This window comes from Microcaecilia unicolor, chromosome 9, assembly GCF_901765095.1.
Source record: "Microcaecilia unicolor chromosome 9, aMicUni1.1, whole genome shotgun sequence".
NCBI lineage: Eukaryota > Metazoa > Chordata > Amphibia > Gymnophiona > Siphonopidae > Microcaecilia > Microcaecilia unicolor.
In genome coordinates this window covers 3,564,121-3,588,785 of record NC_044039.1, presented here as the reverse complement: position 1 = coordinate 3,588,785, position 24,665 = coordinate 3,564,121, and the positions used below count along the sequence as shown (strand labels likewise).

At 43.6% G+C, this 24,665-nt stretch overlaps 1 protein-coding gene across 2 annotated transcripts in view; it reads right to left on the bottom strand.

The window, feature by feature from the left end:
* Positions 1-24,665, bottom strand: part of SYN3 (synapsin III) — a 198,976-nt gene that overhangs the window by 25,354 nt on the left and 148,957 nt on the right. For both annotated transcript variants that reach the window (XM_030215174.1, XM_030215175.1), the window contains exon 6: positions 8,171-8,233. In XM_030215174.1, the coding sequence (XP_030071034.1) occupies positions 8,171-8,233 (63 nt within the window). The remainder of the gene's footprint in view (positions 1-8,170; positions 8,234-24,665) is intronic.

The window sequence follows — 24,665 nt, the reverse complement described above, 5'->3', positions numbered from 1 at the left end:
ACCTCGAGAGCTTTTAACACAATTTCAGTTAGGTAGATTAATGATGTTAGACATGTAGTCCTGAGGTCGGCCCTGTAAAATTAAGAATATTAAGGAACATAATTTTAAAATAGTTCTGGCCTGTATAGGGAGCCAGTGTCGCAGTGGTGTTACTCTGTCAAATGTAGATGCTCTTTTTCTTTTGCCCAGTTGGCTTAGAAGGATGTTATCAGAGCTGCCCAGTCATTATAGCTTTTGCCGTAATTTATTTCATTTGATTATACACCTCGTCAAAATAATTTGTCTGAGGAACAATTCAAAAATACAGATAAAAACATTAAAAGCTCTTAACTCTTAGCCATATTAAATAACTATCAGGACGAGAAGTGGTCTAGTGGTTAGGGTGGTGGACTTTGGTCCTGGGGAATTGAGTTCGATTCCCACTTCAGGCACAGGCAGCTCCTTGTGACTCTGGGCAAGTCACTTAACCCTCCATTGCCCCATGTAAGCCGCATTGAGCCTGCCATGAGTGGGAAAGCGCAGGGTATAAATGTAACAAAAATTAAATAGATACTATTGGAGATTCTACATGGAATGTTGCTGCTATTGGAGATTCTACATGGAATGTTGCTATTCCACTAGCAACATTCCATGTAGAAGGCTGCGCAGGCTTCTGTTTCTGTGAGTCTGACGTCCTGCACGTACGTGCAGGACGTCAGACTCACAGAAGCAGAAGCCTGCGCGGCCACATTGGTGATCTGCAAGGGCCGAAGTCTACATGAAATGTTGCTAGTGGAATAGCAACATTCCATGTAGAATCTCAAATAGTAGCAACAGTGGAGGAGTGGCCTAGTGGTTAGGGTGGTGGACTTTGGTCCTGAGGAACTGAGTTTGATTCCCACTTCAGGCACAGGTAGTTCCCTGTGACTCTGGGCAAGTCACTTAACCCTCCATTGCCCCATGTAAGCCGCATTGAGCCTGCCATGAGTGGGATAGCGCGGGGTACAAATGTAACAAAAAATAAAAAAAATAAAAAAATATCTTTGGAAAGATCATGCTCGTGGGCTCTTTCAAGTGTTCCTCATGTGCTTGCTGATCTCACCTGGGTTTTTGTTTCTTTTAGTCCTTTATAATTCTAAGCTCTCGGTTTGTGCCTTTCCTCTACACATGGTCCCGGGCTCTTACAAGGAACCCAAGCAGGTAGAAGAAAGGAGAGTCTTCATCAATCCCAGTCAATGTCTTTTTGTGCTGTCTCTCAGGGTTGTTCTATATTCACCAGGGATCTTTCTGGAGGGTAATTTTCAATTGATCTAGGGTTAGTTGGATACATATGAAATATGAGACATACTTAGGAGTGAGCCTTGACTGTGTGAGCAAACTATGTTCATATATCGCAAATCAAATATATAGAGAAATTTCCTCCCCCTTAATCCTGATGTAGCAGGGGCAAAGTATGAAGGTATTTTCATTCTCTGGTTCACTGAAGTTGCAGGGGTAGAGAAGTACCCTGAGGTGAAAATGACCTTTCTGTGTAGTTGAAATATTGGTGCTCTGACTGGGGTGGCCATATTTTGTGAGTAATTAAAATTAGAAGCCAGTTGGTTTGCTCTAGAAATAAATCCTTCTCTGTACCCCATTTTGGTTCTTATCTAGTTGTCTTGCAATGGGTTTTATTTATTTGTTACATTTGTACCCCACATTTTCCCACCTATTTGCAGGCTCAATGTGGCTTACATAGTACCGTCAAAGGCTTTCGCCAAGTTGGTTGATAACAAATACAAGGTTATATAGTGATTGAATGAGGTAATTGTAAGGGTCGAAGGAATGAGGATTGTATATTGTCCAGTACGATCATTGGTCATGCCGTGTTGCTGGATGAAGGGGTTTACGTTGGATCATTGGGGTAGGCCTTTTTGAAGAGGTTGGTTCAAAAAGGCCTACCCCAATGATCCAACGTAAACCCCTGGTTTGCCCATCTCTGCTTCAGAGTCCAATCTCTGCCACTTGTGTGACCCGCATGACACTTTTGTGATCATTCAGGACCCGGAGTACGGACAGCTATGCACAGACAGTACCGAGTTCCTGCGAATTACAATTCAGCCCTGGAGTCTTGTCAGTTGATATGGCCACAGGGCAAGGGAAAGGAGAAATTATTCACATTGGGGCAAGTCTCTATCCCTGGTGCACGATAAAGGGAATGGGGCTTGATATACTGCCTTTCTGTGTTTTTTATAACTACATTCAAAGCGGTTTACATATATTCAGGTACTTATTTTGTACCAGGGGCAATGGAGGGTTAAGTGACTTGCCCAGAATCATAAGGAGCTGCAGTGGGAATCAAACCCAGTTCCCCAGCTGCACTAACCACTAGGCTACATAAAGCACCTTTGAGACTACTGGAGTGTTCTAATTAATTCATGGCTAGAATACATAATTCTGAAATAAAAAGGAATGATATATTAAGATGTCTTCAAGTTAAAACCCAGTATTCTGTAACTGGTGTTGGACAGACTGAGGCCCAGTCACTGTCAGGTGCCCTGGAGCTCTGCCTCAATGACAACATTTAGTTTCACAAAGGGGATTCCTTGTGTACTGGAGTTCCAGGCAGCTGACCTGCTTATCCCCCTTCCCCTCCCCCTCCCACTCCCCTTATTGGCCCTGGTTCTTCCAGATTTACTGTTCAGCCTGTGAGCATGTGAATGTCCTTAGCCTGCCTGCCATACCGCTGGCACGGAGTTATCCTTATCCCACTGAAGATTTTTAAGGTACGCGTCTCTCCAAGAAAACTCTGATGGGGTAAAGTGCAGGTCAGCAAAAGCATAGATTAATGGACATAGCAGGTAATAAATATTTGAAATAAATAAATAAGAGATTTGGCTCCGAGACCACTGCTCTGAACTGTGTCCAAGATTTGACTGTAGGGCTCGCGCTGTTGGCTGTCTGAATTTTCTAGCAATTTTCAAACTGTATTACCAGTTTCTTTGGGTAAAAAGGAACTTATACTTAGGTACAAATTGCCCAGCTTTTCTGTGATTTTTGGTATGTTTTAACCCTTCTTTTGGCCTCAGCTGCACATTCACACTTTCCAGAATGGTTACAATTTAATAATTTATGACACGTGGCTTTTCTCTGTCAATTTTCCTTCATCCACTCTTTTTTTTTTAAATTATTTATTTTTATGGTTAGTATAAAATGCACCATTATGTCTTCTTACCATGGAGCTCAGGTGACTGTCAGAGTTAACTAAATGTCTTTATCCTATTAAGTTTGGATATTCAGTTGCACTTAGCACCTGCTGAATATATCCGGATTGAGAGATCCAGAACTTTAGGACAGTTCTCCGGTATGACAAAAATTGTCAAGCTAAACCCAAGTTACATAACTGGAAAATGTCCCAACATCGCATCTTTCATGGTGGCTAAATTCAGTCCAACCAATGGACTGATCAGGAGACCCACGAAGAAACTAAGAACATAAGAATAGCCATATTGGGTCCAGAACAATGGTCCAATCTGCCACAGAATCCTGCTTCCAATAGTGGTCAATCCAGGTCACTAGTATCTGGCCGAAACCCAAATAGTAGCAATATTCCATGCTACCAATCCCGAGGCAAGCAGTGGCTTCCCCCATTATTCATCTCAATACAGACTATGAACTTTCCTCAAGCAGCTTGTTCAAACCTTTTTAAAACCCAGGTACGCTAACCGCTGTTACCACATCCTCCAGCAGCAAGTTCCAGATCTTAAACTAGTCCTTGAGTGCAAAAGTACCTTCTAATTGTTTTAAAAGTATTTCCATGTAATTCTTTCAGTTCCTCCGCATCGTCAACCTTGACAAACCATATCTGGTACAGGTAGATCTCTTACCAGTGTGTGCTGAGCAGGCTCTCACAGGCTCGCAAGAGCCGGTTGTTAAGTTTTTAAGAATTTGGGAGCCGGTTGTTAAAGTAGGGCCCTCCCATGGCTACTTTAACAACTGGCTCCCAAAATGTGGGCTTGGGCCCCCTGCTGAATTCTCTTTTACTTTGCTGGTGGGATGCTGAGCCCTGCCAGCCAAGTAAATAGACTACTGCTGCTCCCCGCTCCTTGTTTCCAGCTCTGGGCAGCAGGCTGAGACTTCTCGAGCATGCGAGGAGAAGTTCCAGCATGCTGCTCAGAGCAAGACGTTGGGAGTGGTGGCTGCCAGCAAAGGTATGCCTAGCGTGCCCGCACGAAGGGAGGGAGGAGAGAGAGGCAAGTGTTGCTCCCCACCCCCGGCCACCCCTGGCCCTTCCAACTGCAGAGCTGGCTACGTCCGGAGAAAGAGCCTGTTGTTAAAAATTTACCAGCACACCCCTGTCTCTTACATCTTCTTCCGTAAAGACAGAAACAAAGAATTCGTTAAGTTCCTCCGTTACGGCCTTGTTCTCCCTGAGTGGCCCTTTTGCTCCTTCATGATCTAAGGGTCCCACGGATTCCCTCACAGTCTTTCTGCTTCTGATGTACCTGAAAAAGGTGTTACTACAAGTTTTTGCCTCTAGAGCAAGTTTTTCTTCATATTCTCTTGTAGTATTCTTTATCAATGCGTTGTATCTAGTTTGAGGCTTCTATGTTGCTTCTTATTTTCTTCATTCGGATCCTTTTTCCATTCTTTGACGGATGCTCTTTTGGTTCTAATAGACTTTTTCACTTCGCCTTTTAGCCACGCTGGCTGTCGTTTGCTTTCTTTCCACCTTTGTTAATACGTGGAATACGTCTGGTCTGGGCTTCCATGGTGGTATTTTAAAACAATATCCACGCCTGATTTAAAGTCCTAACCTTTGCGGCCGACTCTATTTAACAGTTTTCCCTCATTTTTTCATAGTCACCCTTTTGAAAAAATTAAATGCTGCTACAGTGGATTTCTTTAGTGACTTCACTCCAGGTACCAACTCAAATTTGATCATGCTGTGATCGCTGTTGGTCGAAGAAGCACCTCACTAACTTCCATCTGATGCTTTCTGCACGCAAAAAGCCTAATTAATAAAGGAATGCTAATTTGCATATTTTGGTTATTTTAAACAGCAGATGTCTTCCAGTGGCTTCGTGTACTAACTTGCAGACAGAAAACCTTTGTTCGTTTTAGTTTAAACCAGTCAAATATTTGATGACTGGAACACAGCCAGGGCAACATTGTTTTTCAACGTTTCTTTTTACCCTAACGTGCCAGAGAACAGAAAGAGAGACGGTGAAGGGATACGAGCGACACCCACCCTTTTCAGGGTTAGGGGACCTACAGGTTTCACACTTGCGCTTCGTTTTTAACCCAGAAAAAGTGTCACAGTGTTTAAGGACTACAGAAAATAACAAAAATGTGATGCCTGAAAAAATATTTTAAGGACTTTTTTTTTTCCCTGAAAAGCATTTCTTCCACATATCTGGATTAATTAGAGATGTCTGGTAGACAGAATATAAACCCATGGTAGAGAATGGAAGAAAGAGGAATTGTCCTTTTCCTGATTTAGTGCTTTCATCTTCTGAAAGAAGTTGCTGGAAGCAATTTGCGATAGGGCAGATTCAAACAGGCCCAGTGAGCTTACTGGGAGCTCTGCTCATGTTCCTGGCATGGAAGGTACCGCTTTACTCCATACCTGGCACAGTCCATCATATTTCTGGTCTGTAATAAGGTACTTGCGAGGGCTGTAGCATCCTGTCTACACACCCGAGGGATCAGCGGGTTTCCTATTCTCCACTGCTGAAACGTGCCCATTACTGCATTATTCCTACATTGATCCCATAAATTTATAAGACATGACAAACAGCAAGGAATTGTTTTCTCCAATATCCGCATTACTGCAAGAAACTTGCATTAATTAAAATACTTTACGGTTTTAAAGATCTGGAAGACTATTGCCCTGAGCTATGGCTGGAACAAGGGAAGTTCAGAGGAGGGTAGACAAAACGCTTCTTAAGACAAGGTCTATAAAATAATGAGTGGAGTTGAAGGGGTAGATGTGAAGCGCCTGTTCACGCTTTCCAAAAATACTAGGACTAGGGGGCATGCGATGAAGCTACAATGTAGTAAATTTAAAACAAATCAGAGAAAATGTTTCTTCACTCAACGTGTAATTAAACTCTGGAATTCGTTGCCAGAGAATGTGGTAAAGGCGGTTAGTTTAGCGGAGTTTTAAAAAGGTTTGGACGGCTTCCTAAAGGAAAAGTCCATAGACCGTTATTAAATGGACTTGGGGAAAATCCACTATTTCTGGGGTAAGCAGTATAGAATGTTTTGTAGTTTTGGGGGATCTTGCCAGGTATTTGTGACCTGGATTGGCCACTGTTGGAAACAGGATGCTGGGCTTGATGGACCTTTGGTCTGTCCCAGTGTAGCAATACTTATGAACTTGGGATTCTGCATGGAATGTTGCTACTCATTGGGGTTCTACATGGAATCTTGTTACTCTTTAGGGTTCCAGAATCTTGCTATTCTTTGGGGTTCTACATGGAATGTTGTTACTCTTTGGGATTCTACATGGAATCTTGTTACTCTTTAGGATTCCAGAATCTTGCTGTTCTTTGGGGTTCTACACGGAATGTTGCTACTCTTTGGGTTTCTGCCAGGTATTTGTGACCTGGATTGGCCGCTGTTGGAAACAGGATGCTGGGCTTGATGGACCTTTGGTCCTTCCCAGTATGGCAATACTTATGTACTTATGTAAGGTGGAGGGCAGTGGGTAGAACAGGGCTGAGAGATGAGCGAAATGACCCAGGGAACTGGGTATTTATTTAAGGAATTTACTTATTTATTTGTCTAGAATGGCAGAGAGACCAAGGATAGAAACTGGTTACAGTGGCCTTGGATAAGGAGTTATTTCAGCAGCCGCAATATGTGTTTACACTTAGAAATGGTGACACACACTGATTGGACCCTCTCTGCTGACAAATGCTATGTTACTTTGTTGCTTTAAGTACCTGCATTGCACTGTGTAATTACTGATTGGCTTATGGGGTAATTTTGTGAAGTTTTTCTATGTGTAAAGTCTATTTCACAGACAGAAATAAATGGGTGTTTATTTATACAATTGTGTGGTGTATGTAAGAGCTTGGAAAAAAGTGCATCTACTTGACCAGGAATTCCTAGGGGCGGAGTTTTGGGCAGAACGTGATGTACAAACTATTCGGGTACATGTGCACATTACACGCACACACAGAGTGGGTGCAAATTAAGCCTCAGCATTTTCAGCACTATTGGGTTGGTTCTGGGACCCTATTGATGGGGGTACCTAGGATATGAGGTTATGCAAGCGTCTACTTTTCTTGATAGAGCAGTAGTGGAACTGCAGGAAAATGTAAGCTGGACTGTGTGCAAAAGACAGCGTTGTATAACATGCACATGCTCCGCCAATACACACACGCACCAGAAAAGTACTGTACACACCATCAAATAAGTGCATAAGTAATGCCACACTGGGAAAAGACCAAGGGTCCATCGAGCCCAGCATCCTGTCCACGACAGCGGCCAATCCAGGCCAAGGGCACCTGGCGAGCTTCCCTAATGTACAAACATTCTATACATGTTTTTCCTGGAATTGTGGATTTTTCTCAAGTCCATTTAGTAGCGGTTTATGGACTTGTCCTTTAGGAAACCGTCCAACCCCCTTTTTAAACTCTGCTAAGCTACCCGCCTTCACCACGTTCTCCGGCAATGAATTCCAGAGTTTAATTATGCGTTGGGTGAAGAAAACTTTTCTCCGATTTGTTTTAAATTTACTACACTGTAGCTTCATCGCATGCCCCCTAGTCCTAGTATTTTTGGAAAGCGTGAACAGACGCTTCACCATCCACCCGATCATTATTTTATATACCTCTATCATGTCTCCCCTCAGCCGTCTCTTCTCTTGGCCCATACTTTTTCAACACTAGTTATTCTTTAAGAAGCCATTTAGTGAGTTCTGAGAACTAAAACCAAGCAGCTCCTTATCGATTTATTCCATACAGGGACAGATGGTTTGTATTTTGTAAGGAAATTGAATTCTGTTACGAGAGGTTCAACTGGATAATAACCAGGGTTGAAGCCTTGATGACTGCCACTACAGCTCACAATGTCAAAGTTGTACTATTGTACCCCCTTTGTTGAACACTAAACCTTGGAGGGGGGGGGGGGGGTTAAGTAGGTAGAAGTCCTGAGAAAATTGCATATGAGCTCTACGGACCATAAGATTTTATCGTCCTACCTTTCCCATGCCGGCATGAGCATGTCCTAGCTTGACCACGATGGGGAAGTTGGGAGTTGTAAGCTGAAAGACACAAGAGAGAATTCAGACAAGATTCACTGGGAAATACAGTGTACAATGTGTATCAGGAGAGTACAGTACTTGGTACACAAATCCCCCCAAAAATCAAATACAATTAATAAATTAAAACACAAAGACAAATACATCACCCAAATATTCTTCACAGACCAAGACAAAACTAAAGAGTAAATCACAATAAATAATCCCGGCAGCTAAGAAGGCAAAAGCCAAGGGGTCCTTTTACTAAGCCACGGCAAAACGTGGCCTGCGGTAGTGTGGGCACGTGTTTTAGGCAAGTGCTGGGCCAGTTTATACCGCATCTTGGTAAAAGGGCTTTTTTTCAATTGACCGAGAAAAAGGCTGCGGTAAAATTGAAACCAGCGCCGCACCTTTTTACGGCCTGAGCCCTTAATGCCACCCATTGAGTAAGGGCTGATGTGTTACACGTGTGGTGACTGCTTGGTGCGCACCAACCTCCGATTAATGCTGGAAACGCTGCGTGTAGTAGGAAATTAAAAAGTAATTCGTCCCGGCAGTATGGAGGGGCATAATCGAATGGGGCCGCCCACCTATAAGGGCGGCCATCTATAATGATGGCCGCGTAAAGCTGCATACCCGACAGTATTATCGAAACAACATGGCCAGCCATCTTTCGTTTCGAAAATACGGTCAGGGACGGCCAAATCTCAACATTTGGACCGGCCTTAGAGATCACCGGCATTAGAGATTGCCGCCATTGGTTTTCGCCGATAATGGAAAGTAATGGCGGCCATCTCAAACTCGGCCAAATTGAAGCCATTTGGTCATGGGAGGTGCCAGCATTTGTAGTGCACTGGTCCCCCTGACATGCCAGGACACCAACTGGGCATCCTAGGGGGCGCTGCAGTGGACTTCACAAATTGATCTCAGGTGCATAGCTCCCTTACCTTGGGTGCTGAGCCCCCCAAGCCCCCCCCCCCAACACCCACTCCCCACAACTGTACACTACTACCATAGCTCTTAGGGATGAAGGGGGGCACCTAGATGTGGGTACAGTGTGTTTCGGGTGGGTTTTGGAGGGCTCCCATTTACCACCACAAGTGTAACAGGTAGGGGGGATGGGCCTGGGTCCGCCTGCCTCAAGTGCACTGTACCCACTAAAAACTGCTCCAGGGACCTGTATAGTGCTGTGATGGAGCTGGGTATGGCATTTGAGGCTGGCATAGAGGCTGGCAAAAAAATGTTTTTAAATTTTTTTTGGGGTGGGGGGTGGGAGAGGGTTGCTGACCACTGGGGGAGTATGGGAAGGTGATCCCCAATTCCCTCCAGTGGTCATTTGGTCAGTTGGGGCCCCTTTTTGAAGCTTGGTCGTGAAAAAAAAGGGACCAAGTAAAGCCGGCAAAATGCTCGTCAAGCCTGGCTTTTTTTTTTCCATTATCAGGCGAAGCCGGCCATCTCATGAACACGCCCCTTCCCGCCTTCACTACCCTACCGACACGCCCCCTTGATGTTTCGCCGGCTCCGCGATGGAAAGCAGTTAAACCTGGCCAAAATCGGCTTTCGATTATACCGATTTCGCTGGGTTCAGGAGATCGCCGGCCATCTCCTGATTTGTGTCGGAGGATGGCCAACGATCACTTTCAAAAATGAGCTGGATAGTAACATAGTAAATGAGGGCAGATAAAGACCTGTATGGTCCATCCAGTCTGCCCAACAAGATAAACTCATTTACATGGTATGTAATAATGCAAGAATGCCAAGGAATCAAACAACAGAATACGGCAAGCGGAGAAAAAGGTGATTAGTTGTGATCAACTGCTACTCCCCTGGCCAAGAAACCTTAAAATTCCTGTTTCTCTTGAAACCTCATTTGTAAGTCTCTTGAAAACCACTTTAGACAAAAATGGGAATGTAAAGAGCAGAATTGTGCTAACTTACAAATGCAAGGGTCCATTTCACTGTAAGCTGTATTGTAGAAAATCTTTAGCATCATATCTATGTTAGTTGAATGTTCTAATGCTTATTAGGTGTATCATTAGTATTATGCAAACATTGTATTATATCTCTGAATTCCAGTGCTGTTAAATGTGTATATTTTTTATACTATTTCACAGTAGTTCTATTAGATTTCAATTTACTGTTTTCAAGTTTACCTTATTTATTGCACTTAGTTATTCTTGGTTGTTTTACTATTGCTATACTGTTAACAAAATTCTAAGTTTTATGTTACTTTACCTGTACACTGCCTTGGGTAAATCTCTTCTTAAAAGCAATTAATAAATCCCAATAAATATATACATATTGGACTATAAATGAACTAACCAGGGGCATAGCCATGGATGGCCCGGGCCCACCGAAAATTCTGACACCCTTATATAGAATATAGTCATATATAGAATCTCCCCCTAAATGTTTCCATACCTGTCTCTGTCCATAGGTTACGTTGTCTCAATTCATACATGCAATTTGCCTCACTGTCACAGTTTCAACAGCTAATGTCAACTAATCAAATCTCCTGTGAGAAGGGCTGGAAAGCCATCCAATGGTATCATTACCACAGAAACAGGAACTGGACCTCTGCCAACTAAAGCAAGTTTCCACAGGCCAAATCCAGCCGGTAATGGCCGGAGAGCTATACTGAGGGGGCCACTATATCTTCTTGTAATAGTAAGATAATTGCAACGAAAGTCTCCAAGAGAGGCAATGCCCCACCAGGATAACAGACCTCAAGTTTAACTACTGAAACATCAACTGCACCTCGCACTCTACTAATATGAAATGGACAAAGAAGAAATAGAAGCAGGTTCTATCAAAGTTTGTACAAATGTTTATAAATATGATTTGAGGATGATACTTCAGACGGCTTTCTTCACACTGTGAGATGTTAACCTTATAGACTATGAGGGGCAAAATCGAACAAAAACGTCTATCTCCATGGGCGTTTATCTCCGAGAACGGGTCCATGAAGGGGCGGACCAAACCGTATTTTGGGAAAAAATAGACGTCCATGTGTTATTTGACAATTTGTGAGCTGGGCGTTTTTGTTTTTCAGCGATAATGGAAAATGAAAGCGCCCAGCTCAAAAACGAATAAATCCAAGCCATTTGTTCGTGGGAGGGGCCAGGATTCGTAGTGCACTGGTCCCCCTCACATGCCAGGACACCAACCGGGCACCCTAGGGGGCACTTTTACAAAAACAAAAAAAAAGGTAAAAGAGCTCCCAGGTGCATATCACCCTTCCCTTGTGTGTTGAGCCCCCTAAATCCCCCTCAAAACCCACCGCCCACAAGTCTACACCATTACTATAGCCCTAAGGGTTGAAGGGGGGCACCTACATGTGGGTACAGTGGGTTTGGGGGGGGTTGGACGACTAAGCATTAAGCAGCACAATTGTAACAGGTAGGGGGGGATGGGCCTGGGTCCACCTACCTGAAGTCCACTGCACCCCCTAACAACTGCTCCAGGGACCTGCATACTGCTGCCAGGGAGGTGGGTATGACATTTGAGGGTGAAAATAAAAAGTTGTGAAACATCATGTTTTGTGGTGGGAGGGGGTTAGTGACCACTGGGGGAGTCAGGGGAGGTCATCCCCGATTCCTTCCGGTGGTCATCTGGTCATTTAGGGCACTTTTTGGGGCCTTATTCATGAAAAAACAGGGTCCAGGAAAAGTGTCCTAAATTCTAGCTAAAAACGCATACTTTTTTTTCCATTATCGGTGAAATGCGCCCATCTCTGTTCGGCCGATAACCACGCCCCAGTTCCGCCTTCGCCACACCTCTGACAAGCCCCCATCAACTTTGTCCACATCCGCGACGGACTGCAGTTGAACACGTCCAAAATCGGCTTTCGCTTATACCAATTTATTCGTTTTTGGGAGATAAACGTCTATCTCCCGATTTGGGTCGCAATATAGGCGTTTTTCTCTTTCAATTATAAGCAGGTATATGTGACACACGCAGCAGTGTGTCATGCTGGCGCTGCTGAAAGCCACCTTGTGAAGGTAAGAGAGATGGCTCTGCCCCATGTGGGTTTCTACTCCATGACATTCAGATCAGTCCCTGTCTTCCTCCTAAATATACAATTAAGGTTTTATGTAGTGATGGAGAGATGATTTTACCTTAGATATCTCTGCTGCCTTTGATTCGGTCAGTTATGACATTTTACTAAGGAGGTCTGTTACTAAGCAGTGGTAAGCCCAATGCAGGCTTACTACTCACGAAACCAGAAGTACCACCAGGTTACTGCAGCAGCCCGGCAATAGTTCCCACCAGTGGCATAGCCAAAGGTGGGCCTGGGTGGGCCAGGGCCCATCCACTTAGGACTCAGGCCACCCAACAGCACCACACGTTTAATGCTAGCTAGTGGGGCTCCCAAGCTCTGCCAGCTGAAGACGTCCCCCTGATGATGCCAAAAACAAAGGTCTCCAGCAGTCTAAGTTTCAAAAGCTGCTGATGCCGGCCTCAGCGCACGCCTGCTGCACACTGCCAAGGCGGACAGCAGCATTTTCCCGCAAGCTGAGATATGTTTTTTTAAGTTGGTGGGAGAGCTCTTGATGCCCCTCCACTTCTTGACTAGGCCCACCCAGAATTTGCTGTCTGGCTACGCCCCTGGTTCCCACCCCCAGTGCGCACCATTTCTGGTGCTACAAATTTTTTTATTTATTTTTGTAGCACCAGTGTTTACCCGGCGGTAATCGGGCAAATAGTATCTGCCCTAAAGCTGGAGCCAGGCTAGTAAACTTGTTAAAATGTAGAGAGAGGAGATGCAATTACTCACTGTTAACTCTCCCGTTTGTCAAGGGTGTATGATTTAAGACTGGGCTTTTTTTTTCCCCCTAAATCTTTCTTTTTTGCTGCGGTTCAATATTGAATAAATTTCCTTCTGAGCTTTGTTTACTAAATAACTATTTTATGTTCCGTAAAGCCCTAAAAACATATTCGTTTACTCGACCTTGGAGGTTTTACTGTTATTATGTTTGGCTTTTAGAATTTGTTTATCTGCAATTCCTGATAGCTGTTATCAGTTGTATTTTTGTACTTGTAACTCGCCTTGAATCTGGCGAGCAATAAATCCCTGTTAACATAACATAACGTTAACAACACAACATGTCTGGAATCGGCTTTACTTTTAGTGCCTTTGAACGTTCAATGTGAAAGTCATTTTGGTCAGAAACACTGAGCCACATCCCAGTTTAGTTCACTTTTCATCCAAGATTTCTGTGGTCGTATCTCTTCTTGGAAGCGTTTAGAGAAACAGGAAAACAAATAGGAGGGGATATTTATTTTGGTGTATATTTTTAGAAAGCAGGTTCTTTTTATTCCACCTCAACACGTGACAGAATTAAAAATAGCCCCTGAAAACCATAAAACTATTAAACAGAATAAAAATTCCTTTTATAGAGCTTTTAGCTTTACGGTTTCTGTAACTCGGTAATTGCACCCTACTGGAACATGTTGAAGGACCGGGGCTCATCCAGCACTTCAGATGTGGCATTGTCATGTCCTTGTTTGTGTTTCCAGTGCTCAGGTATTACACATAAATCAAACGAGAGGTTTGTTAGCTCACAACACTCAGATCAGGTGCAAACCCTGCGAGGTTTCAGTTCAGACACACACAGAGGGAACTTTACGAAGCTTTTTCCACCCCTAAACTCTGTTTTAATTCTATATTTATTGAAATTTCAAACAGAGGAACAGCAAAAGAGTAGCGAGATCAACACGACACTCCCAAGACACCATGGGGGCGAGTAATCAAAATGTTTTATTAAATAAAAGTAAAAAAGACTCAACATGGAGCTGGGTTTTGGTGAAAAAACGCCTGCTTCAGGAGTCTACAAATCAAGAGAGGTATATAGTTACAATACAAACAAATGTATAGAACTTAAAACAATCATATAAATAGCAGTGTGTACATTGCTGTTTATATGACTGCTCTAAGTTTAATACATTTCTTTGTATTTATTTATTTGTTGCATTTGTACCCCACATTTTCCCACCTATTTGCAGGCTACTACTACTATTAAACATTTCTATAGCGCTACTAGACTTACGCAGCGCTGTACAAATTAACATGAAAAGACAATCCTTGCTCAATGTGGTTTACATAGTACCGTCAAAGGCGTTTGCCCAGTTGGTGGTTAACAAATACAAAGTTGTATAGTGATCGTATGAGGTATAAGTGGAGGGTCGGAATGGATGAAGATTGCGTGTTGTCCTGTTCGATCATAGTCATGCTGTGTTGGTAGGTGAAGAGGGTTACGTGGGGTCGTTGGGGTAGGCCTTTTTGAAGAGGTTGGTTTTTAGTGATTTCCTGAAGTTCAAGTGGTCGTGGATTGTTTTCACAGCTTTTGGGAGCCCATTCCATAGCTGTGCACTTATGTAGGAGAAGCCGGCTGCGTACGTTGTTTTGTATTTCAGTCCTTTGCAGTTTGGGTAGTGTAGGTTTAGGTAGGATCTTGACGATCTGACTTTGTAACTATATACCTCTCTTTTGCTGTTCCTCTATTTTTATCCATGTAGTGGATCTACTTTCTCCACGTTTTGTTGGTTTTTTTTGTTTGAAATTTCAAACGACATATGAAGCAGCACACTTGAATACAGAAAACAGGAATTAAAAAAGTAAAGAAAAATTCTAATCGTAAAAGAAAGTAGCCTACACCTTTAGAAAGGTACCACAAAAGGAAATAGATTCTATCCCTTAGCCCCCAGGTCAGGCTGAGAGAGCTAAAGAAAAAAAAACAGGAGTAATCTATAAAGAAAACAAAAAATGAGGTAAATGGTGGCTAGACGTTATCCCAAATCCATACTTTTCGCCACAAGATGAACATCATCGGTCCCAGGTTGAAGAGGAAATTTAGCACTGAGTAAAGATTGCAACTGTTTAGGGTCAAAGAAAGTATAACTATTATTATTAAATCTCACCAAACATTTCACTGGAAATCGAAGGAAAAAAATATGCCACCATTTTGTAAAACCCTGTTCCCCAGAGCCAGGAACTGCTTCCTGTGTTCCAATGTCTTTCTAGAAACATCAGGAAAACAGCACACTGTCTTACTCAAAAAGAGCACAGATCTATATTTAATAGAGAAGGGCTTTTATAAAAATTATATGGCCATGTCAACATGTGGAATCTGCTCTTATGTGATCTGCATAGTTTGGCTGAAGTAGTGGATTCACAAACAGAGAACATGCAGGCCAAGGACTGGTCTAGTTGTTAGAGCACTGGTCTTGTAATCCAGAGGTGGCCGGTTCAAATCCCACTGCTGCTCCTTGTGATCTTGGCCAAGTCACTCAACCCTCCATTGCCTCAGGTACAAACTTAGATTGTGAGCCCTCCTGGGACAGAGAAATATCCAGAGTACCTGAATGTAACTCACCTTGAGCTACTACTCAAAAAGGTGTGAGCAAAATCCAAATAAATAAATCAAGATTCTAGAATTCTAAAGAATAACAAGATTCCATGCAGAATTTCAAAGTGTAGCAACATTCCATGTAGAACGCCAAAGAGTAACCGCACCTGGAGTATTGTGTTCAGTACTGGTCTCCGTATCTCAAAAAAGATATAGTAGAATTGGAAAAGGTACAGCAAAGGGCGACGAAAATGATAGTGGGGATGGGACGACTTTCCTATGAAGAGAGGCTGAGAAGGCTAGGGCTTTTTAGCTTGGAGAAGAGACGGCTGAGGGGAGATATGATAGAAGTGTATAAAATAATGAGTGGAATGGATCGGGTGGATGTGAAGCGACTGTTCACGCTATCCAAAAATACTAGGACTAGAGGGCATGAGTTGAAGCTACAGTGTGGTAAATTTAAAACGAATCGGAGAAAATTTTTCTTCACCCAACGTGTAATTAGACACTGGAATTCGTTGCCGGAGAACGTGGTACGGGCGGTTAGCTTGACGGAGTTTAAAAAGGGGTTAGATAGATTCCTAAAGGACAAGTCCATAGACCGCTATTAAATGGACTTGGAAAAATTCCGCATTTTTAGGTATAACTTGTCTGGAATGTTTTTACGTTTGGGGAGCGTGCCAGGTGCCCTTGACCTGGATTGGCCACTGTCGGTGACAGGATGCTGGGCTAGATGGACCTTTGGTCTTTCCCAGTATGGCACTACTTATGTACTTATGTACTTATGTACTTATTCTCTGGAGTGGAGGAGTGGCCTAGTGGTTAGAGCACCAGTCTTGCAATCCAGAGGTGGCCAGTTCAAATTCCACCACTGCTCCTTGTGATCTTGGGCAAGTCACTTAACCCTCCATTGCCTCAGGTACAAACTTAGATTGTGAGCCCTCCTGGGACAGAGAAATATCCAGAATGTAACTCACCTTGAGCTGCTACTGAAAAAGGTGTGAGCAAAATCCAAATAAATAAATCAAGATTCTAGAATTCTAAAGAATAACAAGATTCCATGCAGAATTTCAAAGTGTAGCAACATTCCATGTAGAACCCCAAAGAGTAACAAGATTCTCTGGAGTGGAGGAGTGGCCTACTGGTTAGAGCACTGGTCTTGCAATCCAGAGGTGGCCGGTTCAAATCCCACTGCTGCTCCTTGTGATCTTGGGCAAGTCACTTAACCCTCCACTGCCTCAGGTACAAACTTAGATTGTGAGTCCTCCTGGGACAGAGAAATATCCAGAGTACCTGAATGTAACTCACCTTGAGCTACTAGTGGAAAAGGTGTGAGAAAATCTAAATAAATAAATGCAGACATCCCATAGGTGCCAATTTTGTGCAGAGTCCATGACTGTGTCCAGGGAGGGGTCGTTTCTCTTAGATTTAGCACCCCCAATTCTTTTGAAAAGTTGACACTTAGGTAGGAGGAAGACCTCACACCTCAGAACTGTAGTAAAGACTAAGAACTAGAGGATATGAATTGAGGTTGAAGGGGGGCAGACTCAGGAGTAATGTCAGGAAGTATTTTTTCACGGAGAGGGTGGTGGATACGTGGAATGCCCTCCCGTGGGAAGTGGTGGAGATGAAAACAGTAATGGAATTCAAACAAACGTGGGATAAACACAAAGGAATCCTGTTTAAAGGGAATGGATATATGGAATCTTAGTGGATATTGGATTGTAACACCAATAATTGGGAAGCAAAACCAGTGCTCGGAAAACTTCTAAGGTCTACGCCCTGATTGTGACTGAATAGATATGGATAGGCAGGAGTTTAAATTTTAAGGGGCTTCGACATTTACTTCAGAACTTAGTACAAGAACAGTGCTAGTGCTGGTCAGACTTCTACGGTTTGTGCCCTGAGAACGGCAAGGACAAATCAAACTCGGGTATACATATAAAGTCTCACATACCATGTAAAAGGAGTTTATCTTGTTGGGCAGACTGGATGGAACATACAGGTTTTTAACTGCCATCATTTACTATGTTACTACGTTACTCTTTGGGGTTCTACATGGAATGTTGCTACTAATTGGGATTCCAGAATCTTCAGAACCTTTAGTGCAAGAGACTTCTACGGTCTGTGCCCTGAGAATGGCAAGGACAACTCAAACTCGGGTATAAAGTATCACATACCATGTAAATGAGTTTATCTAGTTGGGCAGACTGGATGGACCGTACAGGTCTTTATCTGCCGCCATTTACTATGTTACTCTTTGGGGTTCTACGTGGAATGTTGCTATTAATTGGGATTCCGGAATCTTGTAACTCTTTAGGATTCCAGAATCTTCAGAACTTTTAGTACAAGAACAGTGCTGGGCAGACTTCTACGGTCTGTGCCCTGAGAATGGCAAGGACAAATCAAACTCAGGTATAAAGTATCGCATACCATGTAGAATGAGTTTATCTTGTTGGGCAGACTGGGTGGACTGTACAGGTCTTTATCTGCCGTCATTTACTATGTTACTACGTTATTGTTTGCCTTCCTCCTCTCCCCACCTTTAAACTTCTGGTACTAAAGCTACAGAAAACTAAAAACTCAACAGTGAAAATAACTTCTTAAAGAATATCAAGCAGAACATTTACCCCCTAATTAAATGCACAATGTATTTGAATAACAAGTCAATTAGTGTCAATAATTGGCTTTTTAACAAGCAATTATTGATGTTAATTGGAATCAATTAACATGTACGCGTGTACATTTATTTTACACAAATCCTAGAAAAGGGGGCATGGAAATGGGGGGGGGGGGGGGTGGAGGGCATTTCGGGTAGAGTGGGGACCTGGGTTCAAGTTACTGCTGTAACTGTCTATTGCTTATGTTTGACTTATCGCCTTGAGTGAATTTCTTCAAAAAGGCAGTAAATGAATCCTAATAAATAATAAATAAATTATAGAATAAGGAGGTTCCATGCATAAATTTAGGTGGGGCATTTGCACCGTGTTTATTTTCGGTGATGATTTAATAGGCACAATTTACAGAATTCACCTCTTGTTGTAAAAGCCAGAAAATGACCTCAGCTTGAAAGAAACTCCTCCAAGAAAGACAGTGGTTTGAAAGACTGTAGCCCACAGATTATTCCCAGCCAACCTAGAAAAGCTTAAGTAATTTTGATGCAGAGAATGAGTAAGATGTTAGGTTGCATAACCCAGGCATTTGCATATATCACCCTATCTTATTAAATAACTAACCAGTCAGACTTACTTAGGGGCAAAACCGGTCACAGCTTTATTATTTACACATTTTGATCTGAATATTAATTCAACACTGAACAATAATTTATAACGTGCAATTTTTCATTTGTTAGATGGTATTGAACTAACAATATTTCACTGACCAATCATAACACCTTAATGAAAGGGTCTGTGGTGACACAAGACCCTTCCTTTCATTTCCCCATCCCCCAAGGTCCACGATGGTGGCGCACATGAACTGATTCCTGTCACCAGACCCTCGATTGTCTGTTGTCCATATCAGACCTCTTCACCCACTTCCACTTAACCCCACTTTCCCCCACTGGGCACAGTATTTACTTGGGTCAAATCCTATCTGTCAGATAGACAACAATCAGTTCTGTTCAGCAGCAGCACATCATTACCTTGGGCACTGAACTGTGGGGGGCTACAGGGCAGGGATGTAGCCAGACCTCAAGGTGGGAGGGGCCAGAGCCCAAGGTGGGGGGGGGGACATTTTGGGCCACCGCCCCCTCCTCCACCTCACTGCCCCCCTCCACCACCTCGCCGTCCTGCTTCTCCCCACCCACTGTTAACATATCTTGGCTGGTGGAGGTCCCCAAACCCCACCAGCTGAAACCTTCTTCTAACGCTGGTTTCCAGCACTGCCGCATTGCCTGCGCTGCTTTCTCTTCCTCTCACGTCGGGCGCGCTCCTTTTAGTGAAACTGAGCATTCTCTATTTCACTAAAAGGAGTGTACCGGGTGTGAGGGGAAGAGAGAGCAGGGATGGCAAAGCAGCAATGCTGGAGACCATGGATGAAGACTTCAATTTTGGGGGGGGCTCAGGCCCCCATGGCCCCACATAGCTACGCCACTGCTACAGGGATCCATACTGTGTCCCATTTTATTTAATATCTACCTCAAGCCTCTGGCTGAGCTGCTTCAGTTGATGGACATGAAATTCTAAATCAATGCTGATGATGTGCAACTGCTCATACCCACTGAACCAGATCTGCCCACAGCTCTGAGTAAACTGTCTGCCTACCTAACCACAACTCAGGAATGGGCAAATAACAACAAACTTTGCCTGAACCCAAATAAAACAGAGATTCTTTGGGTACCAAACGCAAGTGGATAAATAACCGACTTCAAAATACCTTTTAGGAAGCACGAACTCCACCTAAAATCACAAGGCAGGACTCATTATTCACTCTGATCCCATAAATCCCCATAAATAAATAAAATAAAATAAACCGTAACAAAATACTTCAACCCAAACCTCTAAACCCCAGGGAGGGCGGGAGGGTGAACGACACACACTGCCCAACTCCCAACCTTTCAATAGCTTCCTGCCGAAAAACTTCTTCTTCTACATGAAGTCCCTGATTCCCATTGGCTCCTACCTCCCCCTACCTGTTACACTTGTGGAGGAAACTGTGAGCCCTCCAAAACTCACCAGAAACCCACTGTACCCACATATAGGTGCCCCCTTCACTTGTAAGGGCTATGGCAGTGGTGTACAGTTGAGGGTAGTGGGTTTTAGGGGCCTGATCAGACAAGATAAGGGAGAAATGGTGAGATGTGTACCTGGGAGCATTTTATGAAGTCCACTGCAGTGTCCCCTAGGGTGCCCTATTGCTTTTCTGGGATGTCTGGGGGACCAGTTTACTAAAAATGCTGGTTCCTTCTACATCCCAATGGCTTTATTTTGCATTTGGACATTTTGTTTTCAAAAATGAAGCAAAAAAACCCCAAAACATTCAAATCACAAAACCTTGCTCAAAACAGTATAAAAAAAAAGATAGATGTTTTTCTCGTTTGAAAATGACCTTCTATTCAGATTTTGGACATTTTTAGCATAATGTCCAAATTCGGACTTAAGACATCATATCAAAAATGTCCCTCCACGTAACTGCAACATCCATCCCACTATGCAAAGGTTGTGGTGGGTACTTATCCAAAATGACTCATAGGGGCTTCCACCAAGCACTGAGTCAAGGGCTTTGAAGACTTATGCATTAATCCCTTTTGGTTTCTCATTAAAAACACTTTTTTTTGAATATTTTTAGAATTGTTTTTACTTATTGAATGTGTAACATAGTAACATAACATACATAGTAGATGACGGCAGAAAAAGACCTGCACGGTCCATCCAGTCTGCCCAACAAGATAACTCATATTTGCTGCTTTTTGTGTATACCCTACCTTGATTTGTACCTGTGCTCTTCAGGGCACAGACCGTATAAGTCTGCCCAGCACTATCCCCGCCTCCCAACCACCGGCTCTGGCACAGACCGTATAAGTCAGCCCAGCACTATCCTCACCTCCCAACCACCAGCCCTGCCTCCCAACCACCGGCTCTGGCACAGACCGTACAAGTCTGTCCAGCACTATCCCCGCCTCCCAACCACCAGTCCCGCTGCCCACCACCGGCTCTGGCACAGACCGTATAAGTCTGTCCAGCACTATCCCCGCCTCCCAACCACCAGCCCCGTCTCCTGATCTTGACTAAGCTCCTGAGGATCCATTCCTTCGGCACAGGATTCCTTTATGCTTATCCCACGCATGTTTGAATTCCGTTACCGTTTTCATTTCCACCACCTCCCGCGGGAGGGCATTCCAAGCATCCACTACTCTCTCTGTGAAAAAATACTTCCTGACATTTTTCTGGAGTCTGCCCCCCTTCAATCTCATTTCATGTCCTCTCGTTCTACCACCTTCCCATCTCCGGAAAAGGTTCGTTTGCGGATTAATACTTTTCAAATATTTGAACGTCTGTATCATATCACCCCTGTTTCTCCTTTCCTCCAGAGTATACATGTTTAGTTCACAAGTGTAGAGTATAATATAAGTGAAATAAACTTAGGCTGATGCATTTTGAATTCTATTTTTCAGACAGCAGACTGTGAAAAAGGTACAGTAGTTTTCCAGTAAGAGTGTGGGAACGGCCCTCGGTGTTTGCCTCCAAACCAGTTTAATTCCGAGATATCCACATGTAACCCCAGTTGGATTTTATTCATAAAACACTCAGGTTAACTTCCATATGCTGTCACTCCTTTCCTTTCTGTGTCTTTAGTTCTCCTGTTCCTTTTCACTCCTTCAGTTGATATGAAGAAATTTACGGTTATCCAAACAGACCAGACTAGGTAAATAATCAGAATGTTTTATTGTGACCACACCTCAGCGTTTGAATATCTCTTGTGTGAAGTCACTTCATGTCTGCTTTTTGCACCATGCTGAGGTTTATCAGACGGATGCCAGACAACAGCTGCTTTACAAAACCTTCACCTCGGCCAAAAAGAGCTCTCCAAAAAGGTCAAATGACACAGAAACCAGACAAGAGGAGAAACTAGCCAATGGACAGATTTTATGGAAGACATTTTTTGATGGTATTGGTCCTCAAATCTGGCATTGACTTCACAAATTTGGTTGTGTTTGCAGGTTCTGCATTTTTGATAACCTGTTTCTCTCTGTCATCTCTCCTGAACAGAAAAATATTTTTGTTTTCTACGTACAACTTTTATTTTTTTTTTCTTTACATTTTTGGATAAATATTTAAAATCTCTTATGCAGAGAAAGTGCAGGTCAAAATCCCGAAAATCCAAACAATCCTCTCTAATTGTATCTACACAGAATAATTAACAGCCAAAGGGTGAAGAAAAAAGACATAGTAACATAGTAACATAGTAGATGACGGCAGAAAAAGACCTGCACGGTCCATCCAGTCTGCCCAACAAGATAACTCATATTTGCTGCTTTTTGTGTATACCCTACTTTGATTTGTACCTGTGCTCTTCAGGCACAGACCGTATAAGTCTGCCCAGCACTATCCCCGCCTCCCAACCACCGGCTCTGGCACAGACCGTATAAGTCTGTCCAGCACTATCCCTGCCTCCCAAACCACCAGTCCCGCTGCCCACCACTGGCTCTGGCACAGACCGTATAAGTCTGTCCAGCACTATCCCCGCCTCCCAACCACCAGCCCCTCCTCCCAACCACCGGCTCTGGCACAGACCATATAAGTCTGCCCAGCACTATCCCCGCCTCCCAACCACCAGCCCCTCCTCCCAACCACCGGCTCTGACACAGACCATATAAGTCTGCCCAGCACTATCCCCGCCTCCCAACCACCAGCCCCTCCTCCCAACCACCGGCTCTGGCACAGACCGTATAAGTCTGCCCAGCATTATCCCCGCCTCCCAACCACCAGCCCTGGCACAGACCGTATAAGTCTGCCCAGCACTATCCCCGCCTTCCAACCACCGGCTCTGGCACAGACCATACAAGTCTGCCCAGCACTATCCCTGCCTCCCAACCACCGGCTCTGGCACAGACCGTATAAGTCTGCCCAGCATTATCCCCGCCTCCCAACCACCAGCCCTGGCACAGACCGTATAAGTCTGTGTACGGTCACTTGTACATCTAAATCAAACATACTAGTCATTGGGGATATAAACCCTCAGCGTGAAACTGTCACAAACCCTTCACCAAAAAAGTCATGGGGGGAAGGGGCATATTTCCATCGCTGGAAAAAAACTCTGCATTATCCACATTTCACAGTTTCAACAGGGAACAGCACAATCAAAACAGTGAAGCAACTGTTCAGTTCCACATGTTACATCTGTAAATTCATCTGAACATAAAATAAAAAACCTATAGAAAACAAAAAAAAAATCAACAGTGAAAGCAACCTCTTGAAAAACTCCCCTGAGGCAGCATCTTTGCGAAACAAGGGCCCTTGTTAGCATAATATAACAGAATCTCATCTGTTTTTGAGAAGAGACTTCATTTGGCGAGTTAAGTATTTTGAAGCTTTTTCCTTTGAAGTTTTTTTTGTCTGTTTATGATTAGTGGTGACTGCAGAATCACAGCTGGAATAGTATTTTTTAGATTTTCAATTTTGCTTACTCTCCCCCTACAGGTCCTGCTTGGAGTTTGGATGCCATTGATAACCGCTTCATGGCTACAACAAAGGCTTCTTCATGACTTTGAATCTGGCTGGACATTATGTCATCACATGAGATTGGTCTTCAGGTATCATCTGACGATTGGATACCAAAGGTTTGGACTGAAGAAAGTTTGGTTGAGAAAGAAAGGAGAAGAAGACGAAGAACAGTAGAGAGAAACACCAGAGGATGGGCAGGTGAACAGAATGCTCGGGAGTGCCAGAGACTGATCTTCCTTATACCAGTGAACTGCGTGCCTTGTAACCAACTGCCAAGGCCTGCTCAGCTTCAACATCAGGCCTTATCTAAGACTTTACCATTTGCATCCAGATTTCAACTCTTCGACTTATTCCTGAACATTTTCCCTAGTTTCGAACAGAGACCTCTGTAATTCATTTAGGGGGTCTGTCACAAAGTCACGCTAGTGTTTTTACCTCGCAGTAAAGTGGTAAACGCTGAGACACCCATTATATTCCTATGGGCGTCTGAGCTGATTTTTTGCGCAAGCTAAAAATGCTACCGCAGCTTAGTAAAGGACCCCCTGAAAGTAATCTGAGGCCTCCTAGGGACTTTCCACAGCAGTATCCTTAACCCATAGCTACTGAGTATGGAGGGACTGGAGTACCAAACTGCCCCAAAGGAGATTCAAACACACTGAAACTTATGTAGAGTTTTCCCTAAATCTGTTTCCTACTGTACTTCTGGTAGCACACATTTAGCTTGGCCAGGCTTCTCCTTGATGGTAATGATAGTTTTCAGCGCATGCTTGCTGCAGACTGCCAAGGTGCAGAGAAACATTTTTCCACCAGCTGAGATATTTTTTTGGTGTTGGGGGGAGAACACTTGGTGCCCACCCACTTCTTGCCTAGGCCCACCCAAAATCTGCTGTCTGGCTACGCCCCTGGCTCTAAGGTATTATTGCTTATACAACAAATGCTCCA